The sequence below is a fragment of the Rhinichthys klamathensis genome, unplaced genomic scaffold (assembly GCF_029890125.1).
Source record: "Rhinichthys klamathensis goyatoka isolate OS25496 unplaced genomic scaffold, OSU_Roscu_1.1 h1tg000352l_1, whole genome shotgun sequence".
Taxonomy (NCBI): Eukaryota; Metazoa; Chordata; class Actinopteri; order Cypriniformes; family Leuciscidae; genus Rhinichthys; species Rhinichthys klamathensis.
In genome coordinates, this window is record NW_026606863.1 from 717,035 (window position 1) to 734,131 (window position 17,097).

General features: G+C 37.6%; 1 protein-coding gene across 3 annotated transcripts in view; it reads left to right on the forward strand.

Moving 5' to 3' along the window:
• lyst (lysosomal trafficking regulator) overlaps nucleotides 1-17,097 on the forward strand; it is a 167,023-nt gene that overhangs the window by 77,212 nt on the left and 72,714 nt on the right. For all 3 annotated transcript variants that reach the window (XM_056232662.1, XM_056232663.1, XM_056232664.1), the window contains 8 exons: nucleotides 2,330-2,471; nucleotides 4,251-4,424; nucleotides 5,300-5,460; nucleotides 9,247-9,437; nucleotides 10,968-11,216; nucleotides 12,606-12,779; nucleotides 13,614-13,763; nucleotides 13,864-14,001. In XM_056232662.1, the coding sequence (XP_056088637.1) occupies nucleotides 2,330-2,471; nucleotides 4,251-4,424; nucleotides 5,300-5,460; nucleotides 9,247-9,437; nucleotides 10,968-11,216; nucleotides 12,606-12,779; nucleotides 13,614-13,763; nucleotides 13,864-14,001 (1,379 nt within the window). The remainder of the gene's footprint in view (nucleotides 1-2,329; nucleotides 2,472-4,250; nucleotides 4,425-5,299; nucleotides 5,461-9,246; nucleotides 9,438-10,967; nucleotides 11,217-12,605; nucleotides 12,780-13,613; nucleotides 13,764-13,863; nucleotides 14,002-17,097) is intronic.

The following is a 17,097-nucleotide window of genomic DNA, read 5'->3' on the forward strand; positions in this document are numbered from 1 at the left end:
GGCTCTGCTCCTACCCAATGACAGCACGTAGGGTTTTTTCCCACTGGAGTACTCACGTAAAGGATGCGCGCGCGTGCACAACTATCATCATGCTGTTAGGCAGTAGCACCCCTGCGCTGGGTGCGCCCCTTCCCCTATAACTGAGGAGCTAATTTGTGTGCATCTGTGTGAAACACGCATGAAAAAAGAACGACAGAAAAAACGGCTCCCCTCCAGCCGCGACTCGGCTCCCATCGTTCATGTTTATGAGCCGTTCAAAAGAATCGGTTCGTTCGCGAACGTCACAACTCTAATCAATATACTAAATTGTTCAGGGTTCCCACGGGTCCTTGAAATCCTTAAGTTTGTGAATCTGAAGAAAAAAAAGTCGAAATACAATCTTGAGATTAAACTCATTAAATTTCGAGAACAAAGTCGTTGTGTTTCGAGAAAAAAACTCGTTAAATTTAGAGAAACATTCAAAATAATCGTGAGAATAAACTCATACAATTTCGAGAATAAACACAACAACTTTATTCTCAAGATTGTATTTCGACTTGTTAAAATTCGAGAAAAAAGTCGAAATACAATCTTGAGAATGATCTCATTAAATATTGAGAATAAAGTCGTTGTGTTTCGAGAAAAAAATCATTAAATTTCGAGAAAAACTCGTTAATTTTTTTTTAGATAATTCTCAAGATTGTATTTCGACTTGTCAAATTTCGAGAAAAAAAGTCGAAATACAATCTTGCGAATTATCTCATTAAATATTGAGAATAAAGTCGTCGTGTTTCGAGAAAAAACTCGTTAAATTTCGAGAATTTTTTTAGAAAAACTCGTTAAATTTTGAGATAATTCTCAAGATTGTATTTCGACTTGTTAAATTTCGAGAAAAAAACCCGAAATACAATCTTGAGAATTATCTCATTAAATATTGAGAATAAAGTCGTCGTGTTTCGAGAAAAAAACTCGCTAAATTTCGAGAAATTTTTTAGAAAACTCGTTAAATTTTGAGATAATTCTCAAGATTGTATTTCGACTTGTTAAATTTCGAGAAAAAAACCCGAAATACAATCTTGAGAATTATCTCATTAAATATTGAGAATAAAGTCGTCGTGTTTCGAGAAAAAACTCGTTAAATTTCGAGAAAAAAGTCAAAATACAATCTTGAGAATTGTATGAGTTTATTCTCGCGATTATTTCGAATTTTTTTTGAAATTTAACGAGTTTTTTTCTCGAAACACAACGACTTTATTCTCGATATTTAATGAGATAATTCTCAAGATTGTATTTTGACTTTTTTTTCTCGAAATTTAACGAGTTTAATTTCGCATTATAATGACTTTAATCTCGAGATGGTTTTATTATTTTTATTATTGCTTGTCCCTAATCCTCTTCCGTATACAGGTCCTTGAAAGTGCTTGAATTTATTTTGTTCATTAATAAAATTTATGAACAAATTTTATTAATAAAATTCCTTATTACTCCCTCCGGTCCCCTAATGTGTTATTTCACCAACACTTCGTGGCCTATGCATACTAGATTGCTTGATTTACGTTAGTTACGTGCATTTACGCTTAGTGTTTCCCGCTTGAGGTACTTTGTGTTGCACAAGCGCACTTGCGCACGAAACTGCTACGATGGTACTTCAACATTTGTTGTTGGACACAACAAATGTGTTCCCACGTTAAGTCATTGAATTTGAGGGTATTGGACCTGGAAGGTCCTTGAAAGGTCCTTGAATTTGAAGTTAGCCAAGGTGTGGGAGTGTTTATTAATATGCTCACACACATACACCACTAGGAGATCGCGCTCCGCACACAGAAACATTCAGGAGGACAGAAACTTGTTATTAACACTGACCTGCGACTTTTATTAATAAAATAGCTTCACTACTAAGTTGCTACATTATATTTTTCAGCAACAAGGTTTTTTTTTAGGTTTAAGTTTTTCAAATATTTGTTTTATTTAATTTCAGCTTTAATTCAGTTACCGAAAATATTTAGTAATCATTTTAGTTTTAGTTAACAATAGCAACACTGATACATGAATACCAGTGATTTTTTTCTTTTTATTGTTGATTTTTATTTAGTTTGAATATCTAAATGATGCAAACAATTTAAGTAGCTAAAATATATCATTGAAGTGGGGGTAGGACAAGAAAAGTTATTCTAACTTCTTCCTACACCCTTTGAACATGACTGTTATTTGGATCATCTTTTTAGTTGATTGTTTGTTCTTGTTTAGTTTTGTGGTTGTCTTTTAACATGTTCAATAAATAAATAAATATAAAAAATACCACCCCACTCCAAGAAGACGTTTGATGGGTTTGTCCTGCTGTGTGTTGCAGAAGAGGAGGCGTCTCTGGTGGAGTCCCTGCCTGGTCCCGCACATGTCACGGACCGATGCCTCCTCCATGTCCTCTCCATGGGCTCGAAGGCACTGATGCTTCAGGTGTGGGTGAACATCTCCACCGGAGCCTTTACCTTCAGGTGAGTGACATGACAAAAGCTTTAAAGGTCCCATGACATGAAATTTTCACTTTCTAAGGTTTTTTAAATGGTAAATGGACTGCATTTATATAGCGCTTTCACAGACCCAATGGCCACCAAAGCGCTTTACATTTTGCCTCACATTCACTCACTCATTCATACACCGACATTTTAACATTAATATGGGTTCCCCTAGCCTGTATATGGTCCCCCAGTGGCTAGAAATTTCAATCGGTGTAAACCGAGCTTTGGCTATCTTTCTCTGCCTTTGAGAAATTGAAAGCTCAGACGGGCTGATCTTGAATCTCGAATGAAAGGTAACCTCCCGTTTCTCAGCTTTGCCCGCCCAGAGAATTTGGCTCGCCCATGAGAAAATGAGCTAGGAAGTACGAACACGTGACCGTGATTTGAGTTTTTCCTCGAGAGATATCATGGCTTGCAAACGAGCGAAGCATGGCAGTTGATCAGTGTTCGGATGTACAAATGAACACAAAAGTATTTTTTAGTTTTTAGTTTAGTTAGCATTAGAGAGAGTGCAGAAACTGCGTTGCAATGATAAGATCTTCAATCTCGCGATCAACACACTGTCATCTGCTCAATGCTCATCACGGCAACATTTTATGTGATGGGAATAGATCTAAATACTTAAAAAAACTTTTCACGATTCGTTAATCTCGATAGCTGTAATGGTAAAAAACGTATAATAACTGTAGTAAAAGTATTCGAGAGAGTTTCACATGTAATACGTAGCTATTTCATATGCAAGCATGTCAGCCAATCACAGCAGTGGGCGGTTATACTGAGTCCCACAGCAGACACGCCCCTTCAAACAGAGTGTTCAAATCAGAGGCTAAAATCAGGTTAGAAAAAATGCCTTTTATTTCTAAATGATGACTATTTTTGATCTAAAAAACATACAAACATTATAAGGGCAACCCAGGAAACATTATAAACTAATAAAATAACCCCATATCAGGGGACCTTTAACATGGCACTGTTTTTTTTCCGAAAGCCTCCTTAAAAAGTGGAGCCAGTGGTGTTTCTGGAGGGCGGTAGATCACAATCCACTTCAAACTCACATTCAGTTTCTCCATTCTGATATAAAATGGCACTTTTTTTAACATGTAGGAAACCTAATAGAACTGAAACCGTAGAGGATGATGCTAGCAACGATGGGAATGGATAAACTGATAAAATGTCCTGATTTCTTCCAGGGGAGGGTCTACGGCAGGTAAATGTATAGGTTTTTGAGATCTTTTACATATGAACGCAACCCGGAGACGACGGAAAAACATACAGAGAGCAGCAGCTTTTATTTCTGCTCTGACAGCCTCAAGACCAGCCGATCACTATGAGTGTGTGTTAGAAATCAGGAATGGTGAGAGAAGAACATTGAGCTTGGCATGTTTTTCATCTTCAAACCAAACTTGGGTCTTCATCCGACAAACTTTAAATCCCGTCTGGCTAGAGCGCTTCCCATATTGTTAACGCATTAAGTCAGTATTCAGAGAGCAAGCGTCTTTTCTTTTGTGGCTGTTTGAACCCATTCGATCACATGAGCGTTTACACTCCAAAAGCAATCCGGTCGAATGTGTTTCCAACTACCTCTGGAAATGGTTGAAAGTGGACAAGCTCAAAACGTTTTACACCTGTATATACCGTCGTCCACTTGAGATCCGATTGACCAAAATGCATCTCAATTCCAGATGTAAACAGGGCCTTAAGAGTCATCAATGCTAAATTTCAAAAGTGACTGTTCATTTGTATTTGTGAATTCAGGACCTGCATTGATCCCAACGATGAGATGAAGGCGGGTCTGCTCGCCCAGGCGGAGTCTGGAGACGGTTTGCTGACCGCTGGCAGGTGGCAGCACTTGGCTCTGACATACACACAGCAGCCCGAGGGCCGGAAGAGCGTTCACGGTCTGCTGACACTCTGGGTGTGCGGCATTAGGTAAATCCCTGATTGCAATTGGTTAGTCGATTATTTAAAGGGATAGTTCAGCCAAATATGACAACTGTAATTTAGGGATGCACACTTAAGTTTTCACTGGCTACGTTTACAAGCAACCAAATAATCCATTAGTAATGGGATTGATGGCTCAATCGGACTGAAAAGCCTTCATGTAAACTCCTTAATCGATCCAACTGAGCTCGATCCAAACGAAATTTCCGATCGGATTGAAAGGAGTGGTTTATTCCTTTACTAATCCGATCGAGAGAACATGTAAACACTTGATCGGATTGAAAACCGAAACTGAAAGGACCGCGCGTGTGCAAAGATGTAGAAATAGCGTAATGATGTGAGGAACGAGCTGTTCTTCTGTTGAATAAGTGTCTTATAAATGAGTGTCCCGTCATTCTAAACTTCTCTTTACACTGCGTCTGTGATGTGGAGCAGGACAACGTCCCATCAGTCCTAGTTTCAGACTCTCATCCACAGACGACTGGCTTTGGGTATTTTTACAGCGTGATAAATATAAGCGGCACGGCACAGCGGTTCATATGCTCATCGTCTCCAAATTATGACCAGAAATGGATAAATATTAAGTCTGCTGTTTAAAACAAATAAAGAACCAATGTAGGAGAATAGTTTTTATGCACAAGCAGCGGGAAACTCTGTATATTCTATGCCGATTTAAAGCTTGCGCTTTATATAAACGCGCAAATCAACCTGATCACATGTTTAGCGTTCATGTAAACACTACATTCGGATTCACCAATCGGAATGAATTCAGTTCAGTTGAAACAAAAGTTGTGCATGTAAACATAGCCATTGATTGCGAAAAGCTACACTGTTTTAATCAACCATTCTTGTGCCACATTCAGGAAATGTGACGTCTCGCTAGATTTCACTCTGCCTAGGAAGTCCAGTTTGTCATCGGACAGTAATAAGACCTACTGTATGCTTGGACACTGTCAGCAACCCTCAGAGGAGCAGTCCAGCCCAAGTGCACGCTGGGATATGGGCACGCTGATGCTCTTTAATGGTATGAAACCAGTGCCTCCTCCTTTAAAAAGCGATTATATTTGGAAATTTTTAAGCTTGTTGTGGAGTTTTTTAAATATTAACTAAATGATTAAATAAAACTGTTAAAATAATTTTTGTTAACTGAAATAAAGCAGAGATCAAATATAAATGGTAACACTTTACAATAATTTCTCATTCGTTAACATGTATTAACTTACATGAACTAACAATGAGCAATACATTTGTTACAGTATTTATTAATCTTTGGTAATGTTAGTTAATAAAAATAAAGCTGTTTGTTCACAGTGCATTAACTAATGTTAACAAATACAACCTTTGATTTTAAAAATGTGTTAGTAAATGTAACATTTTTAAATGTAGTAAAATTAGTTTTAAAAATATCTGTATATATATATATATATATATAAAAACAAAAAATATATATAAATATATTTACACTGAGCTCTTTGCTGAATTAACTTCTACTAAAAATGATTGATAATAAAATAACACTGTGTGCTGTTGGAAAGATTATTTGTTTGCACTTTGAAAGTCTGCGGTGTTGTTGGTAACGCGGGATCTTCCTGCTTCTGGTAGTTTCCATGCGTGAGCCACAAATTCTCCACATTCTCTCCACACAACAAGCCTTATTTAACAGAATAGCAATTCTGTTGCTACTAATAGGTCATGAATGGCTCAAGTCCAGCCGTTCCCAACCTGTAAAAATGCAGTAATGCAGTAAGATGGTCCTCTGAATGTTTTTTTCTGTGTTTATTTGACTTTGACTGTTTCAAACACATCTACCACACTTTCTCTTATTTTTCTTTCTTGTATCTTTTAGTCTAGGCTCCACATGACTTAGAATTTTTAAGTTTGTTTTTGGGGTAACATTAGATAATATATTAACTAACATGAGTAACATTGAGCAATATGTTTTATTTTTTTATGCTTTACATTTTATGTTACATAATTGGGTAACACTTTACAGTAAGGTTTCATTAGTTAGCATTACTTTGCTCCATAGGTTAACAATAGAAAAATACTCCTAACACATTTATTAATCTTAGTAAATCTCAACATTTACTGGTACATTATCTAAAATCTAAAGTTGTATCTGTTCATATAATTTATTATTTAAAGACCTGAGCTAACATGAACTGACAATGAACAGTTGTATTTTTATTTGAGCAAAGATTGATAAATACTGTAACAAATGTATTGCTCATTAGTTAACGTTACTTAATGCATTAATTAACATTAACTAATAGACCTTATTGTAAAGTGTTACCGATAATAGAAATAAAATTGTTCATTGTTTGTTCACAGTGCATTAAACTAATGTTAACAGATACAACTTTTAAGTTTAAAAATGTATTAATAAATGTTGAAATTAACATTAACTAAGACTAATAAAAACTGTTATTGTTCATTGTTAGTTCATGTTAACTAATGTTGTAACATCAGTTAACAATTTAAGCATTAATGCAAAGTGTTAGCTTTTTTTTTTTTTTTTTTTTTTTTACTTATTTATTAGCTCTAAAATTACTTGGACAATTAAATTAATCCAGGCGTGTTTTCATGAAATAACACAAAAGAATATTTAATAATTTAATTAATATGCACAAATATGCAGTAGGGTTGGAACGGTACACAGAAGTCACGGTTCGGTTCATACCTCGGTTCAGACATCACGGTTCGGTACAATGGAGTGAAAAGCAAAACAAAAATGCAGAAGGCATTTTTATAAATGTCTTAAGCCTTCTATTTTTTAAATAAGTTTTTATTAAATAAAGGCATAGAACCAGTTTATTTGTAGTGCACTGACAATAGTTTTATATAATTAGTTTATTAATTAAATGAATAAAAATACAAATAGACCTTGTGACATGTTTGGTAATTGTACCTGAATGAATTTAAAATTGATTATATATATATATATATTTCAGATCAATATATTTGTTTTCCTTAATTTTAATTAACCCTAACTTTATTCTCATCTGAATTATAAATAATTTATTTCCATATAAAATAATACTACCATTATAAACACATTTGATTTTCTTTTTTAATCAATGTAGAATGTGTAACTTAAAAATAAACAGATTAGCGCTCCGAGGACAAGAAATGAAAACCAATGCGATATGATGAATGTCCAAAAGATGGGACCCTCAGACTGTTTTGAAATGGGGTTGCAGTTTGAATGATGTCCTGAATGAACAAAATGACGGAGTATGTTTTTATGTTTCCACTGTTCGATCGCGCACGCGCCTAACTCACACTCACACACACACACACACTAGGGATGTGCATCTCCATAGCTGAGGCCGATGCGATACGCATCTCGATGCATAGCCAACGATGCGATACATTAAAGATACATATAAGCAGCTACCGATGCGATGCACTACTATTACGATGCGGTGCGATCCGATTTCGATTCGATTCAACGCGATGCGATTCAATGTAATATGATGCAATGGAGAAAAATATAATGCAATTCAATATGGTATAGATAGTTAACTTTTATTTCTTTTATTCAGACATACAGCAAATCATAAAGTAGCTTAAGTGCCATCTGACTTTTAACGCATGGTTCTTTCATCTTTTTTTACAAAACCAAAAGATTAAATAAAAGCAGGTGCTGTTTTAACATAAACAATTACAAAAATAAAAAAACCTTTCACAAACAGGTCTTTCATAACTGTATTCAAATGTAAAAAAAATTTTTTTTTAAAATGAAAAACTATTATTGGCTGCTGTAAACCAGATTAACTCAAATGTCCTACTTTAAGGTTTAAAGGTAGGTGACTCAGGACACGCCTCGCACTCCGTAGTGTTGTGATACGTCATATTCACGTAGCAGCTGCAGCAGTCGTGATGAGGGAACTTGATTGAGCAACAGTTCAGAAAGGAGAAATCAATCAAGTTGACCTGGACGCGCGAATGAGGTGAAATCGTGTCCATCGCACCGCGCTAAACACATCTCGCGCCGCAGAACCTCCAGACCCGCGTCAACGCGTCTTTACATTGACTTAACATGGAAATCACTCGCTACAGACGTTTGCGTTCGGTGTGAAGTGAACGCAGGAGTTACATAATAAAATATTGGTCACAAATGATCACTTTCTAAATAGTAAAAGTATAGCGCATCTACTAATAATTATATATGAATAAATAGTTTTTTACCGATGCAGATGTTAGAAACGATGCATCACGATACAAATGCCAACTTGTATCCGATGCACACTTATTTAAATCGATGCATCGCATCGTTAGCTTTTATGCCGATGCACCGATGCGAATCGGTGAATCTTACCATCCCTAACACACACACACAGTTCGATCGCGCCCGCGCCTCTCTCTCTCACACTCGCACACACAGTTCGGTCGCGCCTGCGTCTCTCTCTCACTCACACACACACACACACAGAGTTCGATCGCGCCTCTCTCTCTCACGCGCGTACACACACACACACACACACACACACACACACACACACACACACTCCAGCATTGCAATCTTGACATCGCAGCCTGTTCATTATATGCTGCGTTCACACCAAACGCGAATAGAGCGAAATATATCGCTATTTAGGGTTTTATTTATTTTTATACTGTGTATTCTCCGTGTAAATTCGTGCCCCGAACCGTGACACCCTTACCGTTTCGGTTCAATATGAATACATGTACCGTTCCACCCTTTAATATGCAGTGATATTTGCCTACCTATATCTTTCTACCTACATTAAAAATGCATGCTGGGAGTTCAGCAAAGAAGTAGTAAACTGGTTATTGCTTGTTTTAGGCTCCAGAATTGACACTGCGGAGGCGTTTTACCTGTATGCCAGCGGTCCTGACCTCACCTCCATCATGCCCTGCAAGTACGGCAAGCCCCAGGAGACACTGTCCAAGTACGTGACACAGGAGGGTCTTCAGTGTGAGCAGATACGAGAACTCCTCATGAGGAATACAGACGTTGACATCACACCTCTTATTGTAAGCCTATGAATATGAAATGTTTTTTTCGAATGTCTCCACCAGAAGGCTTTTATGCAAATGTATCTGACAGCGGCTTGTTCATCTCCCTCAGCATTATTTGTCCATTTGCACATACTAATTTCCTGCTTGCTTAAGTGCTTTTTCTGTGCAGTTTTACCCACTGACATCTTAATTAGCAGTGATTTTACATGCTGTTCCAAGTGTTCATATGCTAATGCTTTACATGCACGGCAATTACTGCTGCGCGCGTGTTTATTTTAGCACTTCCGTCAGTGAAACACTACACTACAGCCTGTAAAACATTGAAATAAATATCAGTAAATATTGGTAACCTAAATAATATACGAAAGTTATATTATTTTTTAAAAAAAGTTTTATATTTCCCGACAAAGATGCGTCATATAGCCTACTCTCTCTTCCGAAGTCATTCTCGTTTCTAATATCTTCCTGTTTTCTCCTGATGTTTCAAGCAACTGACACTTGTTGTAAAAGGTCTGAAGAGTGAATATCTTTCGCAGTGTCAAGATATTTAGGCTATGTTTGATTTAGTGCTGCCAGAGAAAGCTAAACTAAAATCCCAAGCGTAAGCGCTATACAACTAAACTTGACGTGCCTTATCATAATAACAAGCACAAACTGTGTTGAATAGAATTTGATGTGCAAGTAAAAGGGTATTAGGCCTATTATATTTGCATTTTTACTGTGGTAAAGTAGATAAAACGCTGTAGGACTAATTTAAAGCGAACCAAAGGAAGAAACGTTTATAATCCCCTGTGAAAATGGGTGAGATGTGTGTTAAGATTTGGGAAAAGAAACAAGATATTCCATGTCCAATGGAAAAACACAAATGCATGTCCAATGTAATATTGTTAAATTCGCTGATAATCGGATGACCAGATCGCAAAACATTATACAAAGCCGACAAAGCTTAAATTTACAGTATGGGCTCACGTGACGTACCTCTCTCATTTGGCATGAATCCAAATGTTTCCATGGCTGCAATGTAACATTTTAATTGCTATAACCTATTATTTTTTTCGTCTGTGCTTCACTCGTGTCATAACATTCATGTAAAACAGCATTCAGGTACAATAAAATGTGTTTTGCGGACCACCGCCGGTGCTGTGATGCAGTTGTCTAGTTTACCGGCACAGCCCTACTGCTATCAGAGTCACTTAACCTTCATTTCTCATGGATGAATTGGCTTCTTTTTTCAGATCTTCTCTAAAAATATATATTGCTAATATAAAGTATTGTACAAATTTGTCTAATGAAACCTTTCAATAATATGTCCCAAGTGATGTATCACCTCAAAATCAAAAGAAAAACATTAACCCTTTAAAGCTCTAAACAGTTTCTTGAACATATAGGCAAAAATGAAAATTAATTACTGTAGTCAAGCAAATCACAACAACATGCTGCATTGAACTCTGTTTTTTTTTAAGTGCAAAAAAAATACTGTCTTGAGGAACTGTTTACCTGTGGATCTTCTTTTATCTCAACATATGTGCATTTGTGTTTTTACAGGAGAGTTTAGCTGTAGTTTATGCCCCCAGCACACCGTCTCTGTACACCATATATGAGCCAGTGATCCGTATGAAGGGCCAGGCCAAGTCAGCGGTGGTTTCCCAGCGGCCCTTCAGTGCCAAAGAGGTCCAGAGCCCCATCCTGGAGCCTCCTTTCCTCAAGACCATGATGCCCTGCAGGGCTCTCGGCCTACACAGCGCCCTGCACAAGATCGGTGGCACCGGCTCTTTTGTCTTCTTGTTTGCACGGGTATGTGTTTGTTTGCGTATGTCACTAGTAGAGACCAGGAATGAATGGAATGAGTTCTTATGTCACTGCGCTTCTGTTTACTGCACACAAACTGGTATTAAAAATTAGGTATTTTGACCAGATGTTGATTCACAAAAGCTCTGAAAACTGTTTGTTGTGCTTTTTAATTGAAGCAATCATTTTGAGAGGCTGAGGTACATCTGGATATTAAGCTTCAAAGTTTCTAGGGAAGGGATCTTCAGTGTTTCCTTCATATTCCAATGCACATTTTTTGTTGGTAATCTGATTATACGTTGTTTCTTTCACTCAGAGGGACCAAATTGGATTTTTGGTCAGCATGTTCTGGCCCAGGACGTTCAAATGTACACTGTGTTCCTTCACATTATCCTTCTGACGTCTCTCGAATGTCACCTCAAAGCCTCGCTTTGTGTTTCTCTCATTCTTTATGTCTCTCATTTCCTATCAGTCTGACATGACAACTAAAATACTAACACAAAAGCAAATATTACTGTTTTTAAACTTAATCGTACTTATCCCAAACTTTACCTTATTGTATATTAAAGACATTAATACTTTTACTCTGCAAGGATGCATTAAATGGTGAAAGGTGACCGTAAAGAAACTTGTAATGTTACAAAAGATTATATTTCAAATAAAGGCAGTTTTTTAAACTTTCTGTTCATCAAGGAATCCTGAAAAATAAAATGATCACGGTTTCTACACAGCATGATTTCTGAAGGATCATGTGACACTGAAGACTGGAGTAATGATGCTGAAAATTCAGCTTTGATCACAGGAATAAATGACATTTCGCAATTTTGAAATTTGAAATTCCAATAATAATGTATAATGTTATTGTATATTAACTTAATACTCAAATGATCACATTAAAACAACTGGGATATTTACAAAGCTGCTTCATTTTGCTTTGAAATTATACACGGTATATTTGCAAAATCTCTGTAGATATATTGCGTTTATTGCCTAATTGTAAGAACATTTTTGACATTATCTAAACCATAAATGTTGATCAACAACACCCAATGTGTGAACCATGCTGAATGAGACCAAAATAATTGAGGAGCAGTGCTAATTAAAATAGCAACAGATGCTCAGTCTTGGTATGATGCCAAATAACTGATATTCATTAAAGAATTTAGTGCAGATGGATCTAGTTTATTTAGGTCGTTTAGTAACTTTGGAGCAGCCGTCACTAATAATCATCTCACATTTTAACACTGTGACCCAGAATATCAACATGAAAACACATTTACAACTCGCCTCACTTTCATTATATGATGCGTTACAGTGATTTTAGTACCAGGAACATCTGAATCACATTTCATGCCTCTCTTTCTCTGTCTTCTGTCATTGGTTGTTGTGTTGTAGGTGGTGGAGTTGAGCGACTGTGAGAAAACTCAAGCTCTGGCGCTGCAGCTTCTTCTGTCTCTGGTTAAAAACCATCAGCATCGCACCCATGAGATGAAGTGTTACCACGGTTATTCCATGATTCACCAGGTTCTCATCAAGCCCAAGTGCATTGTGGGATACCACATTCTGAAGGTGAGTTTAAGCATATCAGATGTAGATACTTTTTTTCCATAAATAATTAAATTGCTGGTCATTATAAAATTAAGCAGACTTGTGAAAATCTAAATATTTAAATTCTTATTTGGTCATAAAGTTTCCTAAAGATGGCTGTGTAGTTAAAAAATAATGGTTCCTCTAATTAATAAAATACATAAATATCAAGATGCATATTAAATATAATAAAAAGCCTTAAAAATATCAAGGTATAGTTTAACTATAGAGCCCTCAGTGATGTAGTTTGCATTACCCTGGTTCCCTCGACAAAAACCCAATAGGATTTTCTATTGGCTTTTGCATTATTGCAGAAAATAATCTGTGGCCAACAAAAGTTTATGATTCTTACACATTTTGTTCATATTCTTGAACTTTTATGAATTAGAAAGTCTAAATACAATCGGCAGAAGTAAGAAGTAAATGCCTTGTCAACTCTTTCAGAAGAACAATTTCCCTGAAAGTTAGAATTAAAATCATTTGCACTGATTTGAATTAGAATAGTTGTGTAGTGATTATAAACACAACGAGGCTGTGAAAGCGACTACCGAGTTTACATATTCGGCGTGACGTTTAATGTCCCAGAAAACCTCTGTAGTCCCATTTAGTCACTTGTTTGCCTTTTTCAAGACAAGTTAAAGATGTAAAAAAAAATGTAAATGAAGTGCCAGATCACTGTTGTACAGCACAGCGCACCCTGCTGGTTCACACTGTTAATGCAGACTGACATTGAGACTGTTTTGTCCCTCTCTCACTATATTCTCAGTATACCTGGATTTTGATTTTGCAAATGTGTGTTTGCATGTGGTGTGATAGACATTGTTGGACGGCTGCTGTAGCGGGTCGATCCTGACGATTGGAGAAGACGGCCAGTTTCATCTGGATGCTGAATCCACTGTGGTGGTGCAAGATCTCAGACTGCTTTCTGAAATACTGCTGGACTGGAAGATATGGGCCAAAGCTCAGGTTCACACTTACATCTAAATGAGAGCATACCATAGAGTTTGGCTGTTTTTATATAGAGCTAATTATAATGGCTGTGTTTGTGTGTGTGTGTGTCTAATAGTGTGGCGTGTGGGAGACGCTGTTGGCTGCTTTAGAGATCCTCATCCGAGTGCGTCATCCTCAGCAGATGTTCAACATTCGGCAGCTTCTAAAGGCCCAGGTGGTTCATCGCTTCCTACTCGCCTGCCAGGTGCTTCAGGTGAGACGTTTACAACACGGACAGACACGTGAGGTTAATGGAGGTCAAGTAATGGCGCTTTTCCATTACCAGTACCAGCTCGACTCAACTCGACTCGCCTTGACTCGGCTCGCTTTTCGCTCCGTTTTCCATTGCAGAAAGTACCGCCACAAATAGTACCCGGTCGTCATAGCAACGCCTTTCGTTCCTCGTTGCCCCATCAAGCTCTCGCTGGATCCTCTCTTCGGCAACCAAACAAAGGAATGTCTGCACCTCCTCGTTTGACCACGGCGTATTCTTCCGAGTTGCCATAATAATAGTAGTAAGTTTAGTAACTATCTCTGGCCAAACTATTTAAAAATGGCGGGGTTATTCTGGATACTCCATCTGGCGCGTGCAATGATGACGCAGATTCTCTGTGACCAATCAGCAGTCGGCATTGTTTTCACGTCACATTTTAGTATCGCCTTAGCTCGCCTCAGCTCGCTTAGAACCTAGCCGGAGGTGGTACGAAAAAAAGTACCCGAAAGCAGGTACAGGTACAACTTTTACACAGTGGAAAACCAAACAAAGGCGAGGCGAGCCGAGCCGAGGCGAGCTGGTACTGTGTAGTGGAAAAGCGCTATAAGTTTAGATTGTAGTCTTTGAAATGTGGTTTGGCTCGCTTTCTGTCGGATGTCTATGAGAATCAAATAGTGATGCACTGAAATTTCGGCAACCGGAAATACATTTTCAGTTTCTGCAAAAAAAAAGAAGAAAAAAAAAGTTTTGGCACGCCTACCTACTAAGAGAGTTTCAACTTTCAAATTCTCTCAATTTCATAATGAAATTCAAACAATAAATGTAATTTTGACGCTCTTTGATGTGGTGACCGATCTCTGTAGCGCCTCAGTTCAAGCGGCATGAGAACGATCATCTCTTCCTCTTTACCACTAGATACTAGGGGTGTGAACCTACACTGGTCTCACGGTTCGGTTCGATTATGATTATCATGTCATCGATTCAGTTCAATTCGATATCACGATGCATTACGATGCACCAGATCCTCAATTTTCAATTTTACTTCAAAAGTGATGTGTGCGCGCGCGCGCGCGTGTGTGTGTGTGTGCGTGTTCGCCTGTCTGGGAAGTCGCAGTGACAGAAACAGTGACATTCCAGTTTAAGTTCATTTAAATTTAATGTTCATTTAAAAGCAGCGCTCATTCATCAGTGTATAATGTTAGCATTAGAGATGCGCGCTAGGGTTGTGCGATGTCTACCAATTTGGCATCAGACGATGTGTACAGTGAAACATCGCGATGGACGATGATATCAGGAGGAGGGGCGGGGCTAACATTCTAATTTTTCACTTAAGCAGTAAGCCTGGCAAAGCCGTGTTTTATAGTGGATTTAGAACAGCTAAGGGGCGTAGGCACAACGCGGAGATATTTTTCTCTACATCTCATCAGCAATTTTGATTTCGGCACGCTCTGCAGCAGCTGAGCACTGAGGAGCGAATGTACAGTGACAGAACTGCCAGATTCAAACTGCGTGCTTTCGCGCTGTGGCTGGCGCTGAGCCAGAGATGGACGCGCTCAACGCTTGTCATATATCAGAACTATTCAGTGTTTTTAACCACATAATGTTTATTTTAGGTTTCAGACATTTAAATACTTATAATTTATAGCAAAACAATACATTTATAGTTTGTAAAATACACAATGGTGTCTATGGAAGCAGCAATAACAACCCATTCAAATATATTTGCCAACGGATTTTATTCATATCAGACACACAGTGTAAGTAACTATAAAGTTAACTCTATTCTTCACCGGCCATGTATTTCGGGAGAAACTGATGAATTCACGTGCTGTAATAAACCCAACAGACAGAAATCTCACATTACAGATCAAAATCATTTATAAAGGTTTTTAAACGACAAAACAAACTCACTTACACGCATTTGAGAATCGGAATAGAAGATTTGATGACATGGTATGTAACCAGGTTTGTTAATATTTAGAAATAAAAGTGCTAACGTTACATTTGTCATACAGCGCTATTTTGGCTGTGGTGAATCACGTGCAAAGCGTGACGTGTCACTATGGGAGGGGGGGGGATCGCGATGCTGGCTTAACATCGTGATGTCTGTCAGCCATCACGATGGACGATGATATCGTCTATCGGCACAACCCTAATGCGCGCATCAACCGTCGCCGAGTCCGCTGTTGAAGGTGACGATCATCCATTTATAATCACGCGTAACAACAAAACAGAATAATTATAATTTGACCATCGGGTGCGGATACTTAAATCAGAGAAAATTATTGGGGCGGGTGGATGATTTGTATTTGGCTGCGTATTTGTGTGACGTTGCGCTCATCCGCTCACTCTAAAGCAGTCAGACTATGCCAGGCGTTAAAACGGCTAATGTGGTTTATCAAGTTAGTGGTATTACCTCCTGCATATTCTATTTGTGCGTGACATGAGCGCACAGAGCGCGTGTCTTCTCCAGGTCGTGCTTATCAGGTTGTTCATAAAAGCCGAAATGTGCTCAGATGTAGGCTTTTAAAGTAGTTGGAGCATGCACACACGTGACAAATGACGTCAGAAAAGCGTCAGTACACTATAATCGGTTATGGTCTATTACTGAACTGATACAGAATTGTCCTCGTCTGCATCGCGATGCATCGTAGAAACGATTAATTTCGACACCCCTACTAGATACAGCATGAAATAAACATGAATTAACAGAGGTTTGTTGAAATAAACAGTATGATTTACTGACATGTACATGTCTCAAGTAATCACTCAATCAGAGTTTCAACTGCGGAAAGACATCAATAAAAAAAGGTTGTAAACAATATGGCATAAGGTAACAGTTGTCTTTAATATCCATAGACTCGTTAGTTAGCTAGATAAAATAACTTAATATTTTATAAATTCATTTTTTTTGAGTGTTGATTGATTATTAATTGATTTTGATTAGTTAACTGATTATAAAATAAACGTTATTTTCAGTTTCGATTTTAAGCTGATTAAAAACTTGAATTTCGTGTTTCTGTAAAAATTAATTTGGGTGCATCATTAAAATCAACCTATGGTGAAATATCATTAAAGAAACAACCAATCGCTATC